At 38.7% G+C, this 16,342-nt stretch overlaps 2 protein-coding genes across 2 annotated transcripts; both read left to right on the top strand.

The window, feature by feature from the left end:
* The first annotated feature begins 7,223 nt into the window (after positions 1 to 7,223).
* On the top strand, positions 7,224 to 9,884 carry LOC135527358 (homeobox protein Hox-C6-like). Its single transcript, XM_064955891.1, has 2 exons — positions 7,224 to 8,038; positions 8,806 to 9,884. The coding sequence occupies exons 1-2, from the start codon at positions 7,639 to 7,641 to the stop codon at positions 9,102 to 9,104; spliced, it is 699 nt and encodes a 232-aa protein (XP_064811963.1). The 5' UTR covers positions 7,224 to 7,638; the 3' UTR covers positions 9,105 to 9,884.
* A 1,929-nt stretch (positions 9,885 to 11,813) lies between these two features.
* On the top strand, positions 11,814 to 15,303 carry LOC135539892 (homeobox protein Hox-C5-like). Its single transcript, XM_064966120.1, has 2 exons — positions 11,814 to 12,476; positions 13,442 to 15,303. The coding sequence occupies exons 1-2, from the start codon at positions 11,969 to 11,971 to the stop codon at positions 13,654 to 13,656; spliced, it is 723 nt and encodes a 240-aa protein (XP_064822192.1). The 5' UTR covers positions 11,814 to 11,968; the 3' UTR covers positions 13,657 to 15,303.
* The last annotated feature ends 1,039 nt before the right edge of the window (positions 15,304 to 16,342 follow it).

Below are 16,342 nucleotides of genomic sequence, written 5' to 3'. Positions count from 1 at the left end.
GTGAACGTGAGTCATGTAGTGGCAAGGAGAACGTGGGTAAGTTTGGGTTTCAACGGTCCTTATTAGTTTAAAATGAATCGAATGGTCTGTGGCCCATCGGATGGATCTAATGATGTTATATATATTTTACTAAACGGGGAGTCAATGTAGAAGTTGACTAAATCATGCATATTATGTATGCTATGCTTATATTGACACTGTGAGGTCTATGGTCTATGGACATAAGGTTTTGGCCTGATATAAATATTGTAACGTCAGTCTACTTGTTCGTGTAAATATCAATTGCAAAACAAATTGTGTAGTAGCCTATATATTATGGTTTAGTAATAAGCTACACATTCTGCCGTTGTAATAAAAGAGTGTCTATTAGGCTTTGTTTTGTTATAGAATTAATATTGGTTTGTGGAGTTGAATTAACTTTTTTGGGGATCTGAGCCTGCATCTCTCAAAGTTTTAGTGAAAGGCCAATACATCTGCAAGTGGAACTGTTCCTAGTAGCTTGCTGTAACCCATGTGAGCAATCATTTTGGTTCTGACAGAAATAGTCAAGAGGGCCAATGTGCATCACCAGGACTAACTTGTTGTAATGCTTATTGTATCAGACCATAGAAAGTCACTGGTACCTTGTGGCGTGGGAGTGTATTGATGCCTGGGATAGTTTCAACATACAGAAATGATCCCGTATGATGCCTTTTGCATCATATGATGCTGCCTTTAGCATCATGATGCAGAAGGCATCATACAGGATCATTTAGGTATGTTGAAAGTTACATATGCAGAAAACTTGATTGCTGACAAGCAAAACATTTTGGGACTATATCAACAATGGACTAATGAAACAAATACAAAACAAAATTGGGGGGCGGAATTTTCCTTTAACTCTTTAATGGTACATGACTTAAACATCAAGTGTGATGCTTTATGATACCCTGGTGTGATTCAGGAATTAGGTTTTCTCAGTCTGCAGTCAAGTAAACATTTCATTAGTAACCATTCCTTATTACCAGGCCTAGGCTATTGCTTTGGCTTTGATGTTTAGGACTCATGTCTTTAATTTGTGGCAATACATTGAGATGCGCACAGATATAGCCTTTTCTATAAACCTTCATACTGGTATTATATAGGTAGGTAAAAGCTGTGACACGTGCGTAAATAAAAGACCCATTGTTCCGTTGGTTATTTATCTGAACCATATTGCAACATGAGCAGACAAAAGAAAAGGGGGTGTTGATGGTTCTGGTGACATTGTGGTGGTGTCATCATAACATTGTGAAAGTATTAGTTTTGTTTATTGAACTGGTACACTTGTGTATAAAGTGTAGGCTATAATCTACATATACACTAATGAGTATTGTGTTTAATGTACGTCGTATACACTAATGTGTTTGTGTATAATGTGCATAATGTACATACACTACTGTGATGCCTATCATTAAAAGGAAGTTTATTTACACACAGTTAATCATCATGGATCACCAAAGCCAAACACTTTATTTAGTTAGACATTGGATAGCCTCAGTCAATAACTTATCACAGCAATACAACATCAAACATGTTATAGTTTTTGTCATGCACAGCAAATAAGCAGTGGAATGTGGCAATATCCTACCAATTCAGGCCCAAACCTCTTTTCTCACACCTAATTTGCATTACATTCAACACTGCCATCTAGTGTTCAATCACAACACCTCACTGCCAATATACTGTGTGATCCATACTGTGAGTACATGTGGCATAGGCCTATTGTCAATAGCATATGTCCAGTCACGTTAGTTTTATCTAATTAGATCTTGACTATGACACAATATTGGACAAAATAATAACATGATGTTGTTTCCGTAGCCCACGGTAAGCTGCAAGAAGTGTTGTTTGCACTGCTCCCTATATACCCTGTATGAAATAGTTTGGGCTGGCTCTAGACGTTTTGGGGCCCTAAGCAAGGTTTGGTTGGGGGGACCCACCTTGGGGACAAAACATTATCGTGGCCCCCATCTTGACGATGGAGAGAAAAATGTAAATTTTATAGTTCATTTTCTGCAATTGTACACATTTTGAAGTGGGGCGTAGAGAAAGCCTTTTATTTTTATGACATGTTTCAGAAAATTCTACTAATTTTGCCATGGGGTGGAGAGACATTTTTGAAGTTTTAAAGCACATTTCCTGCAATTCTACACATTTTGTAATTACTTATGTCATGTCAATATGATATCTGAGTGAGAATGACTAATAAAATCAATGAGTCCCCCATGGCGGTCAGAGACCCTGGGCACGTGCCCTGTGTGCTGGTCGGTATTCGGCCATGATTACTACAAGTTTAGATGGCTGGCTAGACTATCTACCAACTTCTGATGCACAACCAAATTTAGAAATTGCACCTGGGGTATTTTACTACTCAATAGTAAATTGAGACCTGACTGAGTTTCTTTTTGGGGTGGTCAGGGCCCCCTAGCGACTGGGCCCTAAGTGACCGCTTATGTTGCTTATACCTGGAACTGGCCCTGCAAATAGTAGGGCCTATTTTAAAGATTTGTCTGAGGGACCTAAGCTTTTGCACCAGCTAATGGGGATCCTAATAAAATAACAAAATACGACACATGGCAAAGACCTTGTGACTACAATGCAGCAACCAACAACCCAATGGCCTTACCATACTAAATTGCCATTCCTTGCCAGCAATAAGGGTTGAAGACGTATTCCTATTAAATAATAACAAGTTGTATTATTATTATTATAGCTTCTGTTGTTGCTTTCACAGTTCTTTTTTAACTAAAATGAGAGCCAGGTGCCGCTTGGCACCGTTTGGGATTTACCTTGCCTGTAATTATTACCAAGAAGACAAGGCCACAATTTAGTAGCCCTTTAAATGCCTCCCATGTAAAAAGAGTGGGCTGCAGTCCGTTACCTGCAAGCTTTGTCGCTTGCCAAGAAATGGGTCAAATAGCTGCAGCATATAGGAACCATAACCCTGACCCGAGAGAGGCGCACAACTCACATTTTCCCGTAAATCGTGGATTGTCAGATAAATATATTTGCGTAAATTCAGGTTGATGCGCGCAGATGTCCTGTTAACTAGTCATCCAAAACATGTGTCTTGTGCTAACCACACACAACGTTTGCCATGACAAAATTGTCCCTTAACGACTATTATATTTGACCTCAATAAATTCGGAACTATAATTTAAGAAAATGTACTTATATTTCCTCTGCCATTTCCTTTACAATATTGTGCGGGACGAATGTCCACAAACGTGTTGTTATTTTGATGGAGGATTGCAGCAGATCCTTTTTATTGTTCCAGTTCTTGGGCCTCCTGGAGTTTATCCAAGGACACATGCGTTCAGATGATCTTTCCGCAGAGCTGCAGAGAGGGGGAAAAAATGGGAGTGGGGGGTGTAAGGTTATTAAAGGTTATGGCCTCACAGTCAAGAAGTGAGGACACTTTGTAGGCCTGTCTATAAGGGAGAAAATATTGTCACAAACGCTTGGCATGCATGCCTGGCATTTAGAAAATGTCATCATACACAAAAAATGTGTAGGCCTATAGCCTACTTGTAAATAGACTACAACATGCTTTCATAAACATTCTACTCAACAACAACAAAAGTACAACATTAAGAGTAAATATTTATTCGAGTAAACAAATTTCATGCCAAAATAAAATGATGGGCATCTAGATAGGTAGACTAATATTTGGCTGACACCAAATAAAACCCAAAACGCTGCACTAAAAATGCAAGACCTCGGCGCTAGGCGCACCCTGTCCTAGTGCGGTTGTTTTCATTGCAGTTTATTGTTCATTTATTGTGCCGTAAACCAGGGTGCTATTGACTATGCGCTTGACTTCTCACCTTCACATGGCACCTGATCAGGTAATTGGTATAAAAAAACAGTTTTAGAGAAGGGCAACTCCACCCATCATAAGGTAAAGACACATTTTAAACCTTTATATTTACAAGAGCAGGCCTTCAATATCTTGCTTTATTTGGTGATTCCCTTAGTCAAAATACAAAAATGAATGGTTCAAAATATTTAGATATCATTGAGGGATATCAATTGTAAATCGCAAGTGTAGGCCTGCATTTGTTTGGTAGGCTATTGGTCCTAAAATGCAGATGGTTAAGATTACCCGTCTGCTATAGTGCTTTATTAAACTGTTTAAAATAATCAGAATAAGCATGTAATTTAATAATAATAGCATAATGATAGTAATAATTTATTTCAAAAACTTTTGTTTAGGGTTGTTTTGCCCATGCAAAAAAATATATAATATTATAATTTAGCGATGAGTTTCAAGACTATTTCAGCATTACACCAGTAATAGCGTATTGAATATATTCTAGCCTATAACCCGGATATCATATTTGTTATTATTAGTGAAGTCTAGTTATTTACTTACCAATTATATTTGTACTACTGGCACGAGAGACAGAGTTAGAGTTGCAATACTTTGTGTTTAGAAATGCAAAATTGTGCTACTCTTGTATACGTCTACAGCTGAGTTAGACTTACTGTATCTGCAAATAATAATGTAGCACAGAACAAAATTCTATAATATTCAGGACGACAATTGGAGCCTTATTTATGTCCGATTCGTTTTTTGTCTGGTTCAAATGGTATGCTATACCTCCATACCTCCAAAGGACATGAGTGACCAGCTGTTTTTTTCCGTGCAAATGCCAGACTGTTTTCCACAAAGGGTGCAATAAAACACTTCCACATACACTTCCACTTCCAAAGTACAATAAAACCGCTCTCTACCTCTCCCCAACCCAATTCACGTTTCCTTCACAGAAAGCGCATCAACAACTTCGGCCTATGTTGTTAACGCGAAGTATAGAGCACGGTGCCTATTGTTCTATTCGAAAGATATAATCTACTCAACCACGTATAGCCTAATATTGTGTGTATGGTGGGGGGTCTCAGTTAATACATGTATAAATTATCTTAAGAGTTGCATGATAAACCTGGCTTACGGAGGTCAAATGTTCCATATTAACTAGTTCTCTATTCAATTCAGAGAAAGGCTCACCGATAACATCCCACTGCTGCGTTCGTCACATGGCCCACATTAAAGTAATAGCCTTTTAAAAGCATTCGGATGTAGAGATCAAAGCATGTTTGGGGAACACCACGTTTGTATCCGACAACTTCTGCCAACCCATGAGCTCATTAGTTCGATTAAACTGATTGCGGAAAAGCCGAGAAGGAAAGCCGAGAAGGATTGATTAGACTATGTGGATATTAATCGAATTCATCATACCTGTCATAAAAAGCCTTATTATCTTTCCCATGTTATTCCAAAAAGAAGAACAAAAATATGCTTAATAGCAATGGCTTGTCATTCAAATCTAACTTTAGGTAGGCTGTATTGTTTATATGGAAGTCTAATAATCTGAGTTTGATATCGATTAAGACGCCACAGACACATTTATGGCACGTTTACGGTGGATATTTTAAAAGCAGGATTTTCGCTATATTTAAATTTGTCATCGTTTATTTTATATTGTGTTGTTCTGCAATAGGCCTTTACCGTTAAATAGTAATATTTTCCACCTACACACTGGCTTAGCTATTTCATCAACTAAATATCAACTATTACAGTAACAACCCTCAAATGTTCACTGCAGTATAGGCTACAGTAGTTTAATAAACTTTGCTCTCTTGCTGTTTAAGCCTATTGGCCTTGTTTGTAATAGGCCTAACATAATTTTGTGGTTTTGTCCATTATATATTTTTTAAAGGCACCGCTTGACTATCCAGTGTCTTCACTTTAGGTTTATTCTCTTTCCATTCACTAGTGCAGTTAATTTCTTTGTTGGGCTAGGATTTCCCACACGCGGATACACACAGTGCATGCAGTGGTGGAGCGTTATAGGCGGTAGACTGGAAGCTGTCATTTGTCTGGTTTTATGACTTCTGCGGCTTACACAGGCGTTAAAGACATTCTTTCGCTGTAAAACTGCAATAAACCCCCACTCTCCTTGCCCAAAGAATTCGCACTGAACAAAGGGGCAACGCGCCAAAAAAAAAACGCTTGTCCCAATATAAGACTTTCCTTACCTCTTCGAATAAATGTGTCGAATTTCGTGCACCAGCTCTAATCGAATTATTGTCCAAAGTTGCTATAGACTATAGCCTAGCAGGCAACCTCATATGTTATCAAATGTAGCATAGACCTGTCTTTTTTGATGGAGAAGCCTCAAAAGATTTTGGCATATCCTTACATGCCTGTCTATCCACAACAACGCAATTTCAGGTAAAATACAACTCCATTTATTACTCCTGTCGTGGAGGCCTATCGTGACATAAGTAACAGTGATCCCATTGCATGGCAAACTATTTCGTGTAATTCCAGCTCTAATGATAAATTAGGTGTGTGTGTGTCAAAGCGCACGCTCCTGTGTTCAGTTTTCCTGTCAGCTTCTAGGCTTCAAAACAAGACGGTGTTAGGACTTGTTTTATGTCAAACTGAATTAACTCAATACTTGCTATTTGGATTTTATATCATAAGATTAGATAACTGTGTTATGGCCATTCCTATTATCGAATGCATCAACATTCAGTATATTAATGTAAGTCTAAAGCCTATAGCAACGTTGCTATTACAAACTATATAATTAAATGTCACCCAAACATGTTTTCTAAACTCTATTTGAACAATTTGATTAAACCCCTTTGTTTATCATAAATCGTGCTTTTTAATCAGTTTATAAGCTATGTATCTCACACCGAGGAAAAATATATTAATCGATGAGGGCAATATTGTCAAGACTTTTTCTAACTGAATAATTCGATCACTGTATTGCAGTTGCGGACCCTAATCTTATTTTCTCGACCCGAGAGACTTGAAAACATAACTCTCCGTCGTCTCTAAGGTCCGTCTTTAAAAAAATAACAAGAGAATGAACTCAAGTCAAATAATTGAAACAGAGCATGCTTGTCTAGCGTTAGCATATATTTCTCTCAATAATTCAATTCTACATTTAGGCTAATTGATTAATGTGATTGTTTATGGCCAATCTGATTCAATTCATCCACTGCATGTTCTTTATACATTTATGAGCATTAGTGTTATTATTTTTGCTTCAGTATAGTACAGGCAACTGTGCAACAAAGAACATGTGTTGCGGAGGCAGATTGGCAAGTATGTGACTTTGTGCGTGCGCATGCGCGCTCGCGCGTGTGTGTGTGTATAAACGCTCCCTATATATGTAGTCCGTCTTTCTGTATGTGCGCACGCATAAGACAATGTATTAGCTTGCGATTGCGTTTGTGTGTGTACATGCGCGTATGTGAGAGTAGTTTCAAGCGAGGATTTTTAAAAATGAAGTAACGTTTTTTTTCTCCCTTAGTCCTCTACTCCTTGCTTTTCATTGGAGGAAATTTGGTCAGCTGACATTGTCATCTTGTCCATCCTAGAGTGAGGCTTTAGCAACAACATTCGGCTTTGTACCTTGTGTCTTTATTGGTGTCTAGAAATACATTATAAAGAAATCATTCAGCGTGCCGGTATTAAAAGATAGACTGACAGAGAAAAAAAGAGAGTGACTTAGTGTGAGAGAGGGAGAATAGAGAGAGAGGTGAGATTGTAAGGGAGGGAGGGAAAGAGAAAGAGGGAGCAAGGGAGAGAGGCAAGGTATGAATTCGTATTTCGCAAACCCGTCGCTCTCATGCCATTTAGCTGGTGGTCAAGAGGTTTTACCTAACGTGGCCCTAAACTCAACTACCTATGACGCTGTTCGACACTACTCATCCTACGGAGCCGCTGTGGCCCAAAATCGGATATATTCCTCGCCTTTCTATTCGCCCCAAGACAACGTAGTGTTCGGCTCGAGCAGGGGACCGTACGAGTATGGTTCCAACGTGTTTTACCAAGATAAGGACGTGCTGCCCAGCTGTAGGCAGAGCAGTTTGGGACAAGGTGCACAAACCTCACTCCCTCAGGATTACCCGTCTGATCCGGGCAGGAACGGCTCGCAGGAACAGAAGGGGAACATTCAGATCTTCCCGTGGATGCAGCGGATGAACTCTCATAGCGGTGAGTATTACCAACTCATAGAGATAAATTAGACGAGCTGGCCCGTTTTACGACTAGGGAAGCTACGTTTTATCACCCCATAAACCATTATACTACAGCAGCACCCTGTCGCCGGCAATAAAGACCTTTTATCTTCGTAGGAAATCCCTTTTGGACAAACTATCCGCTGTTGTCCGTCACAGTCCATCCCTATTTCCCTTAAAACAAAAGAGTTTATAGCATTTAAGTTCATCTTTTTGTGACCCATAGCAGAGTTCACGGAATTTTAAGACGAGTATTATCTCTTCAAATATTACTCAGTAGACTGGGTTCCCCTGATAGCGAAAGTGTGTGTGTGTTGCGTCAGTACATAGGCTACCACAACTGTTGTTTATTTAGATAATTTGCAAAACATAGGCTAGCATGAAAACCGGACACGACAAGGCTATATCCTAGACTGCGAATGATTATAAATGAAGGCCTATATCAATTATTTCCGTGGGTTTTTGTGATTATGTGTGTTTGGGAATTGCAGGGTTTCACAAACTCGGTCCGAGGGACCCCAAGGGGTGCACGTTTTGGTTTTTGCCTACCTTTATACAAATAATCGACTCATCATCAAGCTTTGATCATTTGAATCAGCTGTGTAGTGTTAGGGCAAAATTAAACGTGCACCCCTTGAGGTCTCGAGAACTGAGTTTGGGAAACGCTGGGGTAGTGACATTGCATATAGCTTACTTTAAAATATATTTCATGATTATGCTAATTTAAATTGTGTTTCCACTCAGGAGTTGGATACGGTTCTGACAGACGAAGAGGCCGACAAATTTACTCCCGGTACCAAACTCTAGAACTCGAAAAGGAATTCCATTTCAACCGCTACTTGACGAGACGCAGACGTATCGAAATCGCCAATGCACTCTGTCTCACCGAACGTCAGATAAAAATCTGGTTCCAGAATCGCCGGATGAAATGGAAAAAGGAAAGCAATCTAACTACGACTCTCACCGAAAGTGGTTCGGCAGGGGTGAGTCAAGACACGGGTAAAGAGGACACAGAAGAGGCGACAGAAGAGAAGAAAGAATGAACGAGTTCCTAACTTACTATATGCATCAATCCGCCGTTCTGTGAGGATAACTTAACTACCTATCAAGTAGCCTACCTATCAACTATTGTTTGGCACAATAAAGAAACTAGTGTATTAAAATATGTGGCTGCGTTAAATGCAATGTGGACGATACATATCTTCAGACATCAATGTTTGCCTTTTTAATTTCTTTCTGTATTGGATATGAACATTTCACCGTGACCAAATCATTTAATTCCTTACTTGACATTCCCTTATATACCCAAACTGTGTGTAACGCGAAGACATTCATCATTATATGTTCTTAAATGCTCTTTGACAGCAAAGAAAAACAGTGGTTCTCAGATGTCTATACACCTATGATGTTGGCAATATGTTTTACAAAAGTAATTGTCATAAGATGTGAAGGAAGGTATAAGCTTTACATCCGCTTTAGTAACCCATTTATGTTTTTTTCGTTTTGCTGTTTTGTTGTACGAAAAAACTATGCTAAATAATAACGACTCACACTACCTAAATTGTTGATATGTTTGTAAATATATGTATATCTATACTACACGCCTTAGTCCTGTGAGAGCATTCGTCCGCATCCCGCACCTTCTTTGTGTTAGCTAGCCTACTTTATTTATGTTTAGATATGTACCAGTAGGCTAGCCTACATTGAGTATGTGGTCAAATCATAACTGACCGATGTGGCTTGAATTGTAGCGTTAGTTGAAAATCCGAAATAAAACAATAACAGTGATGAAGGCTATGAAATTCACTTCAAGTCATATTTAATAAAACTGTTAATAAAAAAAAAGTTGTCGTCCATGTTTTTGCGCCCATCATACCACGTTGGTCTAGTTCTCAATTATAGCCCTCCATGCAGGTCAAATATGTACATTATCCTTGTTCACGTTATCACCCTATCTATATAATGGTTCTTCCACGTTATCCGTGAATTCAAAGCTTCGCCACTTAAAGAAAAGAGGAGCACACTAATTTCGTCAAAGCAATGCAGTGAAGTATTTGAATAGTCACTTCAAATAGCTACAGAAATGTTGGAAGATGTGGACGGGGAAAGTAGAGGAAAAGCAAATCCCACAATTCGATATAAAATCACCGCTTGAGAGGCCTGTCTAATTGTTATGTCTAAATAGACTTCCATTTCAGCTTACACGGTATGATTTAACGTTTTCATACGTGTTATTAATAAAGTAGGCCTTCTTTTTTTAGAAAACTTGTCCAGTTGTGACTCATGTCACACAGAAGCCAATTCAAACCAGGACATGTTACAGTTGTTTAGATGACATTCTGTTTGCGCTTTACCCTTTCAGATAAACCAATGATGCAACTTGAATAAAGATAATTTAGGATTACTGTTATTATTATCACCATTATTATCAACGTTGGCATTATCATTCTAAGTAGGCTATCAGTCGTTGTAGGCTATACAATTACGCACAATTACCTTATCGAGAAAATTGTTCCTGGTGGTCAGTCAAGCCATTTAGAAAACAATTCCAGATAGGCCTAAAATACGATATGAAACATATAGTGACCAAATGTGTACTTACAGTATAGCGACCCAAACAAGTAGAATGTTCTCATTGCTATTACGTTGACTGAATATCAGTTGGCCAAAGTAATATGCCATAGCAATTGATTGTTTAGCCCATTAAAATGTGTATTATTACATTTTATTACTATTATCTGTTTATTGTGAAAAACAATTAAATAAATGCTACTGACAACCCACTTGGCACACACGGGTTGAATCAACGTTATTTCCAAGTTGAACCAACGTGGAATTGACGTTGAATTTATGTCTGTGCCCACTGGGCATTTTGTGTAAAGTGGTGGTCAGACATTATGTAGCCACCATTGATGCTGCCTATTCTATTGCCTTTTATAGTTTGGAGACCAACTGCCTGCTCTATGCTACACTTTTAATGATGATTTTATACCTATAGGTTGCTGGATCGAATCCCCGAGCTGACAAGGTAAAAAATATGTCGTTCTGCCGCCGAGCAAGGCAGTTAACCCATTGTTCCCCGGGCGCCGAAGACGTGGATGTCGATTAAGGTAGCCCCCGCATCTCTCTGATTCAGAGGGGTTGGGTTAAATGCGCAAGACACATTTCATTTGAAGGCATGCAGTTGTACAACTGACTAGGTATCCCCCTTTCTGTTGTACAACTGACTAGGTATCCCCCTTTCTGTTGTACAACTGACTAGGTATCCCCCTTTACTATCGGTAGTTTTGGTAGTAATCAATCAGTTTGTCTGCAACTGGTTATAACAAACTTTAACATTGGGCCTTCAATGCAGTTCTATCATATGACAAAAACATGTTATATGCAGATACACACCACACAAATGTTGTGTTATTGTTGCCAGGTAGATTACTACATAGTTTGCATGTGGGGGGGGGGGCTTGTGTGTTTTATGGCCTTATCCAACCCTGGCACCAGGTGACGCTCTCGGCCTTTCGTCCAGCACTGCACCACCAGTGCCCCAACAGGATCCCCGCTGCCCGGATATCAGGCGTTTCTCCTATTTCCATCAATAACCTCCAAGTGTGATCTAACCAAATTTATGACTGGCCGATACGAGCACGTGATTATTTTTAAACATCCCATATTTGGGCAATGGAGAAAAAAATAAAAAATCACCCACCTATAAATCGTGGTCATTTTTAGGATAAAACCCCATGAACTTCAAAAGAGCTACAAATCAAACGCAATAATAATAACAAACCGTTACAACCGCTATCTGTAGGCCTACATATTTGTACAATTATCGTGTTAAATAAAAACTTGAATGCAATAATTTAGTCCATATAAATGCTTCCATTTCGTTTCCTTAGCGCTTTCTCTTGAAATGAGCTCTTACGTAGCCAACTCATTGTTTAAGCAAACTCACGAGGCGTCAGCCTTCGCTTTGCACAACCATGGATACGGCTCTAGCTCCGAACTCAACGTGTCGGGCTACTGTGGTTTTGGAGGGCATGATCACCGGGGGTCATTCGCGTCCCCACCGTCCTCAAGCTCCCTTGGCATGGTAGAGATGAACTCTGGGCTGCATGGCAATCCTGGCGACCTTACACCACGACCAGAGTCTTCCACAGGAGACGCTTCCCAGAGACGCCACATGAACGAGCAGACAAGCCGCCAGGGTTCTCTAAATCTCGGACTGTATTGTCGCAAACCCGAGACGGACTCGGATTTCAGCGAAATGCATATATGCAAGACTCAAACAGGCGAGATCAAAGTCGTAAGTTTGCAACCCGTCCAGCCAGTAAGACAAGGAAACCATTCTACTCAGCCACAAACCAGCGAACCGCAACCACAAATATATCCCTGGATGACGAAACTACACATGGGTCACGGTAAAGTTTCATGTATATATTTTCTTTATTTTGTACAAAGGGAAGTTTCTTTCTCACACCCTCTCTCCTCCATGTGTGTCTCTATTTTTACCCTCCTGAGTCCATTCACACTTTTTCTTTCTTGCGTTTTATAGGCTGTATTCGGAAATAATAAAACTCGCAGTCGTAAATTTTATGACAAAGTCATCAATTGCTCGTAAAAATGTCCTGTTACACCGAAGAAGCGATCTGCGTCCAAATTTATGACAGGGTAATTGGATAAGGGAGACACAAGTCCCTTAAAAATCTCAACAAACAATGTTTTCATCCTACTTTAGAATCAAAACAAGATAGTATGATAAGTAGGCCTATGCTTATTTTGAGGAGAGTTGAAGGGTGAGATTGTGGATTTCACTGTGCACTTTAACTGAACGTTTATAAAATTTGAATAGTCTACTTTACTTGCCATGGCAACTTATTTTGTGTTATGTAACAGGACATGTAACCTACTTTAGAGGCTCAAATTATATTTCTGTAACTGTAACGACCTTGTTCTTGTTTTAGTTGTAGTTATAATAATAATGATTATTATAATAACAATAATATTATTAGTAATAAGCCTACTAGTAACTTTCATTGTAGTTTCATTGAGTGAACCCGAATGGCCACCTTTTTGCCTGGGATTTGGTAACTCACGCAGCTCCACATTGATTACCATTTATCCAGCCATCCAGCTATGCTCATATTCGCTATATTCATTAAGCCATACATTAACATTAAAATGTTAAAGTAATCTTTAACATGAGAATATAGTCACAGAAGATGCTGTGTTTTGCTATTAATTCTTATGAATTGATATGCTACAAGTCATTGCATGTCCATTGACAAGTTAAGACATATTTTAAGTGATAATGTTGAGAATGTTTCTATGAATTGTCACATTTCCAGTGTGGTCACAGATTATTTTTCTCTCAATTACACTCCAGAGGCTGACGGTAAAAGGTCAAGGACGAGTTACACGCGCTACCAAACTCTGGAGTTGGAGAAAGAGTTCCATTTCAACCGGTATCTGACGCGTCGTAGGCGTATCGAGATCGCCCATACTCTCTGTCTGAACGAGAGGCAGATCAAAATCTGGTTCCAGAACCGACGAATGAAGTGGAAGAAGGACTCAAAGCTTAAAATTAAAGAGTCAATCTAAAACATGAAGCCATTTTCAAACGTTATCAACGTTCCTTAGAGATGTCATTCAAAGACTGTCAGCACCACCCATGTTTCCAAACAATGACTTTTGTGATGCGATGTTTCAGTGTGATGACAAATATTGAACATTATTCGATTATGGATCTGATTATGTAATATACCTGTCATTTGGTTTGAATGTTGTATTGTTTTATTTTCTATCTTTGAATATGTACTTGTTCAGCAGAGTCTTATATACCTTGTGAGAATAGAAACGCTTGAAATATATTAATTAGCGAAAATTGTAACATTTCACCACTTACCTTTTTTTACCTTGAAGTATTTTAAAGCTGAACGTTTTATTGTTATTATCGTATTACTACTGTACTATCACTATTGTTTTCTTCGTGAGAGGTGCCTATTATTTATATAAAAAAACAACAAGGTAAATAAAGTCCTTGTAGTTTATATTCAAACTCCTTCAGTATTTATTTTCTGTTTGTGTTTTTTTACCAGCACCGTTTAAACAACGGTGTAACATAGAAACAGTTTAAGATGTAACATAGAAACATTTTAGTAAATTGCGAGGGCTATATCATTCTGTGATTGTATTTAAAATAGTCCACATAAAATGATTGGTTTTGGACATAAAGTGTCGTGAGAACAGTGATATACTTAAACCTTACTATACATTTCGTAGTTAACATGTATACTGTGAATGGTTTCCTCATCTGAAAAGGTATATTGTATTAGGCTACATAACTTGCAAGAATAGGCAGGGGCTTCATATTTGGGGGAAACATAAGATTTGGCCTGATTGTTGACTAAGATCTGACCTAATGTGCCAAATATGATCATGGGATTTGTTTTTAAACCTCAGCATTACATTTGTCGCAAATCATTATTAGCAATTTAGAATATTTTGTAAAACACGAAAAATACATGTAGTGGCAGATTACAGCTGAGAATTGGGCAATAGCCCAACATCCTACATGTCCTGCAAATTTCACATTACTTGGGAACATGGGCAAACAAAAAGACAATCTGTAGTCTAGAATTTATGTAGGCCTAATGTGTAACTTATGTTCACTTCAATAATGATTCATTATTAATGTACCTAAGGTTTGAAAGTGAAGAACACAGACGTGGTATTGTTTTCCTTCTGAAAACGTATCTCTCCAACTAATGTGAGATTTTGGGTTGACATAAAGGTTGTCATGAGGCAGGAGACTCATGTCCACAATGAGTAGCTAACAATTAAACCATTTTCTCGTTTCCGGCGGCTGCCACAAAGCACACAAGTGTCAGAACCTTTTCTCATATGCTACATGGTTATAATTCCTCACATATACAACTTTGAAGGCCTTGTAGGTAAAACAAATTCACATATTACATTTAACATATTCTTGACCACGTTTCTTTTCACTTTTTAGAAATAATAATAATCTATTGAGTGGTTTAATGGAGGATGATCTTCTGGAACGAAATGCACTTGAATTACCTATATTAACTAGAACAGTTAGCACCATAGTATAGCTTAGATTTAAACTTGCTCATCTTGATTATAGATAGCTGAAGTTTTATCTTTGAAGTGGACTGAAATCTTGAGGAGAAAGGCATTCGTGCTATGTTTGTGTTGTAAGTGAAGAAATAAAGATTGGTGAATTTGGGGGGAAAAAACAGCGTCGTATGTGCTTCATATTACAACTATGGCTTGTGAATGTGTCACGGGGAAAGCGGGGTGTGGGAAAGGATAATGGTATACTGGAACTTTGTGCGGCTAATTCAGTAGCGGTTTCATTAGCCAACTCCAAGAAGAAGTGGCTGTTTTTTTAGTCTTTGGCCCTTAGCAGTTCTCAACGTGCTCGCCGGTTCACTGTCAGGCTCCACTTCCTTGGTAATTGTTTACAGTACAGACGGATGCCTGTAAAACTTTATGGCCCGGTCGTGTCATAAAACTTTACAGCTTTCCCTAACACCGCTCAAACCACGACAGTTGTTTTCTGTCTAGCGAAACAGATGCACTTCCAGGAAGGCTCTGAATACAGGAGAAAACGCTATGTCCATTTGATGTAACCAATCTGTTCATTTTGCTAAAATAGTAACTTAATTACCCAAGATTGACAAAATTAATATCATTTCCCAGGGAAAAGAAAACTTTAAATCAAAATCCCAAGCAGCAGTTGAACTAGAAATATATTATTCTCTTAGGCTATTTCCAGGAACATTCAACACAATATCTAACTTATGTGGCAACGTAAAAGCTTTCTCTTGCCGTTTTGAATGATCCACCAACTTTGGACCCGAAACTATCATTTATCATTTATTTGATCTCAAAACAGGTCCAACCATGATTTCTTCCTTAATGTCACATGTTGTCCATATCAAAGTTTCTGACGGAACTTTTCGATCAAAAACACATTTATGGAGCCACCTTTGAGTGAAACATGCACTAAAATATCACCTTTGCATCGATCATTTAAAAAGACGCTGGTTATAGAGAATTCTGGTTTGGTGTAATTATTAGGGTCAACTATCTTGTCTGTCTGTAAAAGTAGCCTACATGCCTCCCCTCTATGATCCTACACCGGGAGCAGTATGACACCATGTAACAAATCCTCAGGAGGAACCTCTGTAGCCGTCATCACGCAGCATCAACCTTGCTGTCTCAAACATATCAACACAGGTAAACAGTGCTGGACAAC

Source organism: Oncorhynchus masou, chromosome 5 (genome assembly GCF_036934945.1).
Source record: "Oncorhynchus masou masou isolate Uvic2021 chromosome 5, UVic_Omas_1.1, whole genome shotgun sequence".
Classification (NCBI taxonomy): Eukaryota; Metazoa; Chordata; class Actinopteri; order Salmoniformes; family Salmonidae; genus Oncorhynchus; species Oncorhynchus masou.
The sequence above is the reverse complement of the archived record's forward strand: the minus strand, read 5'-3'. Positions and strand labels throughout refer to the sequence as shown.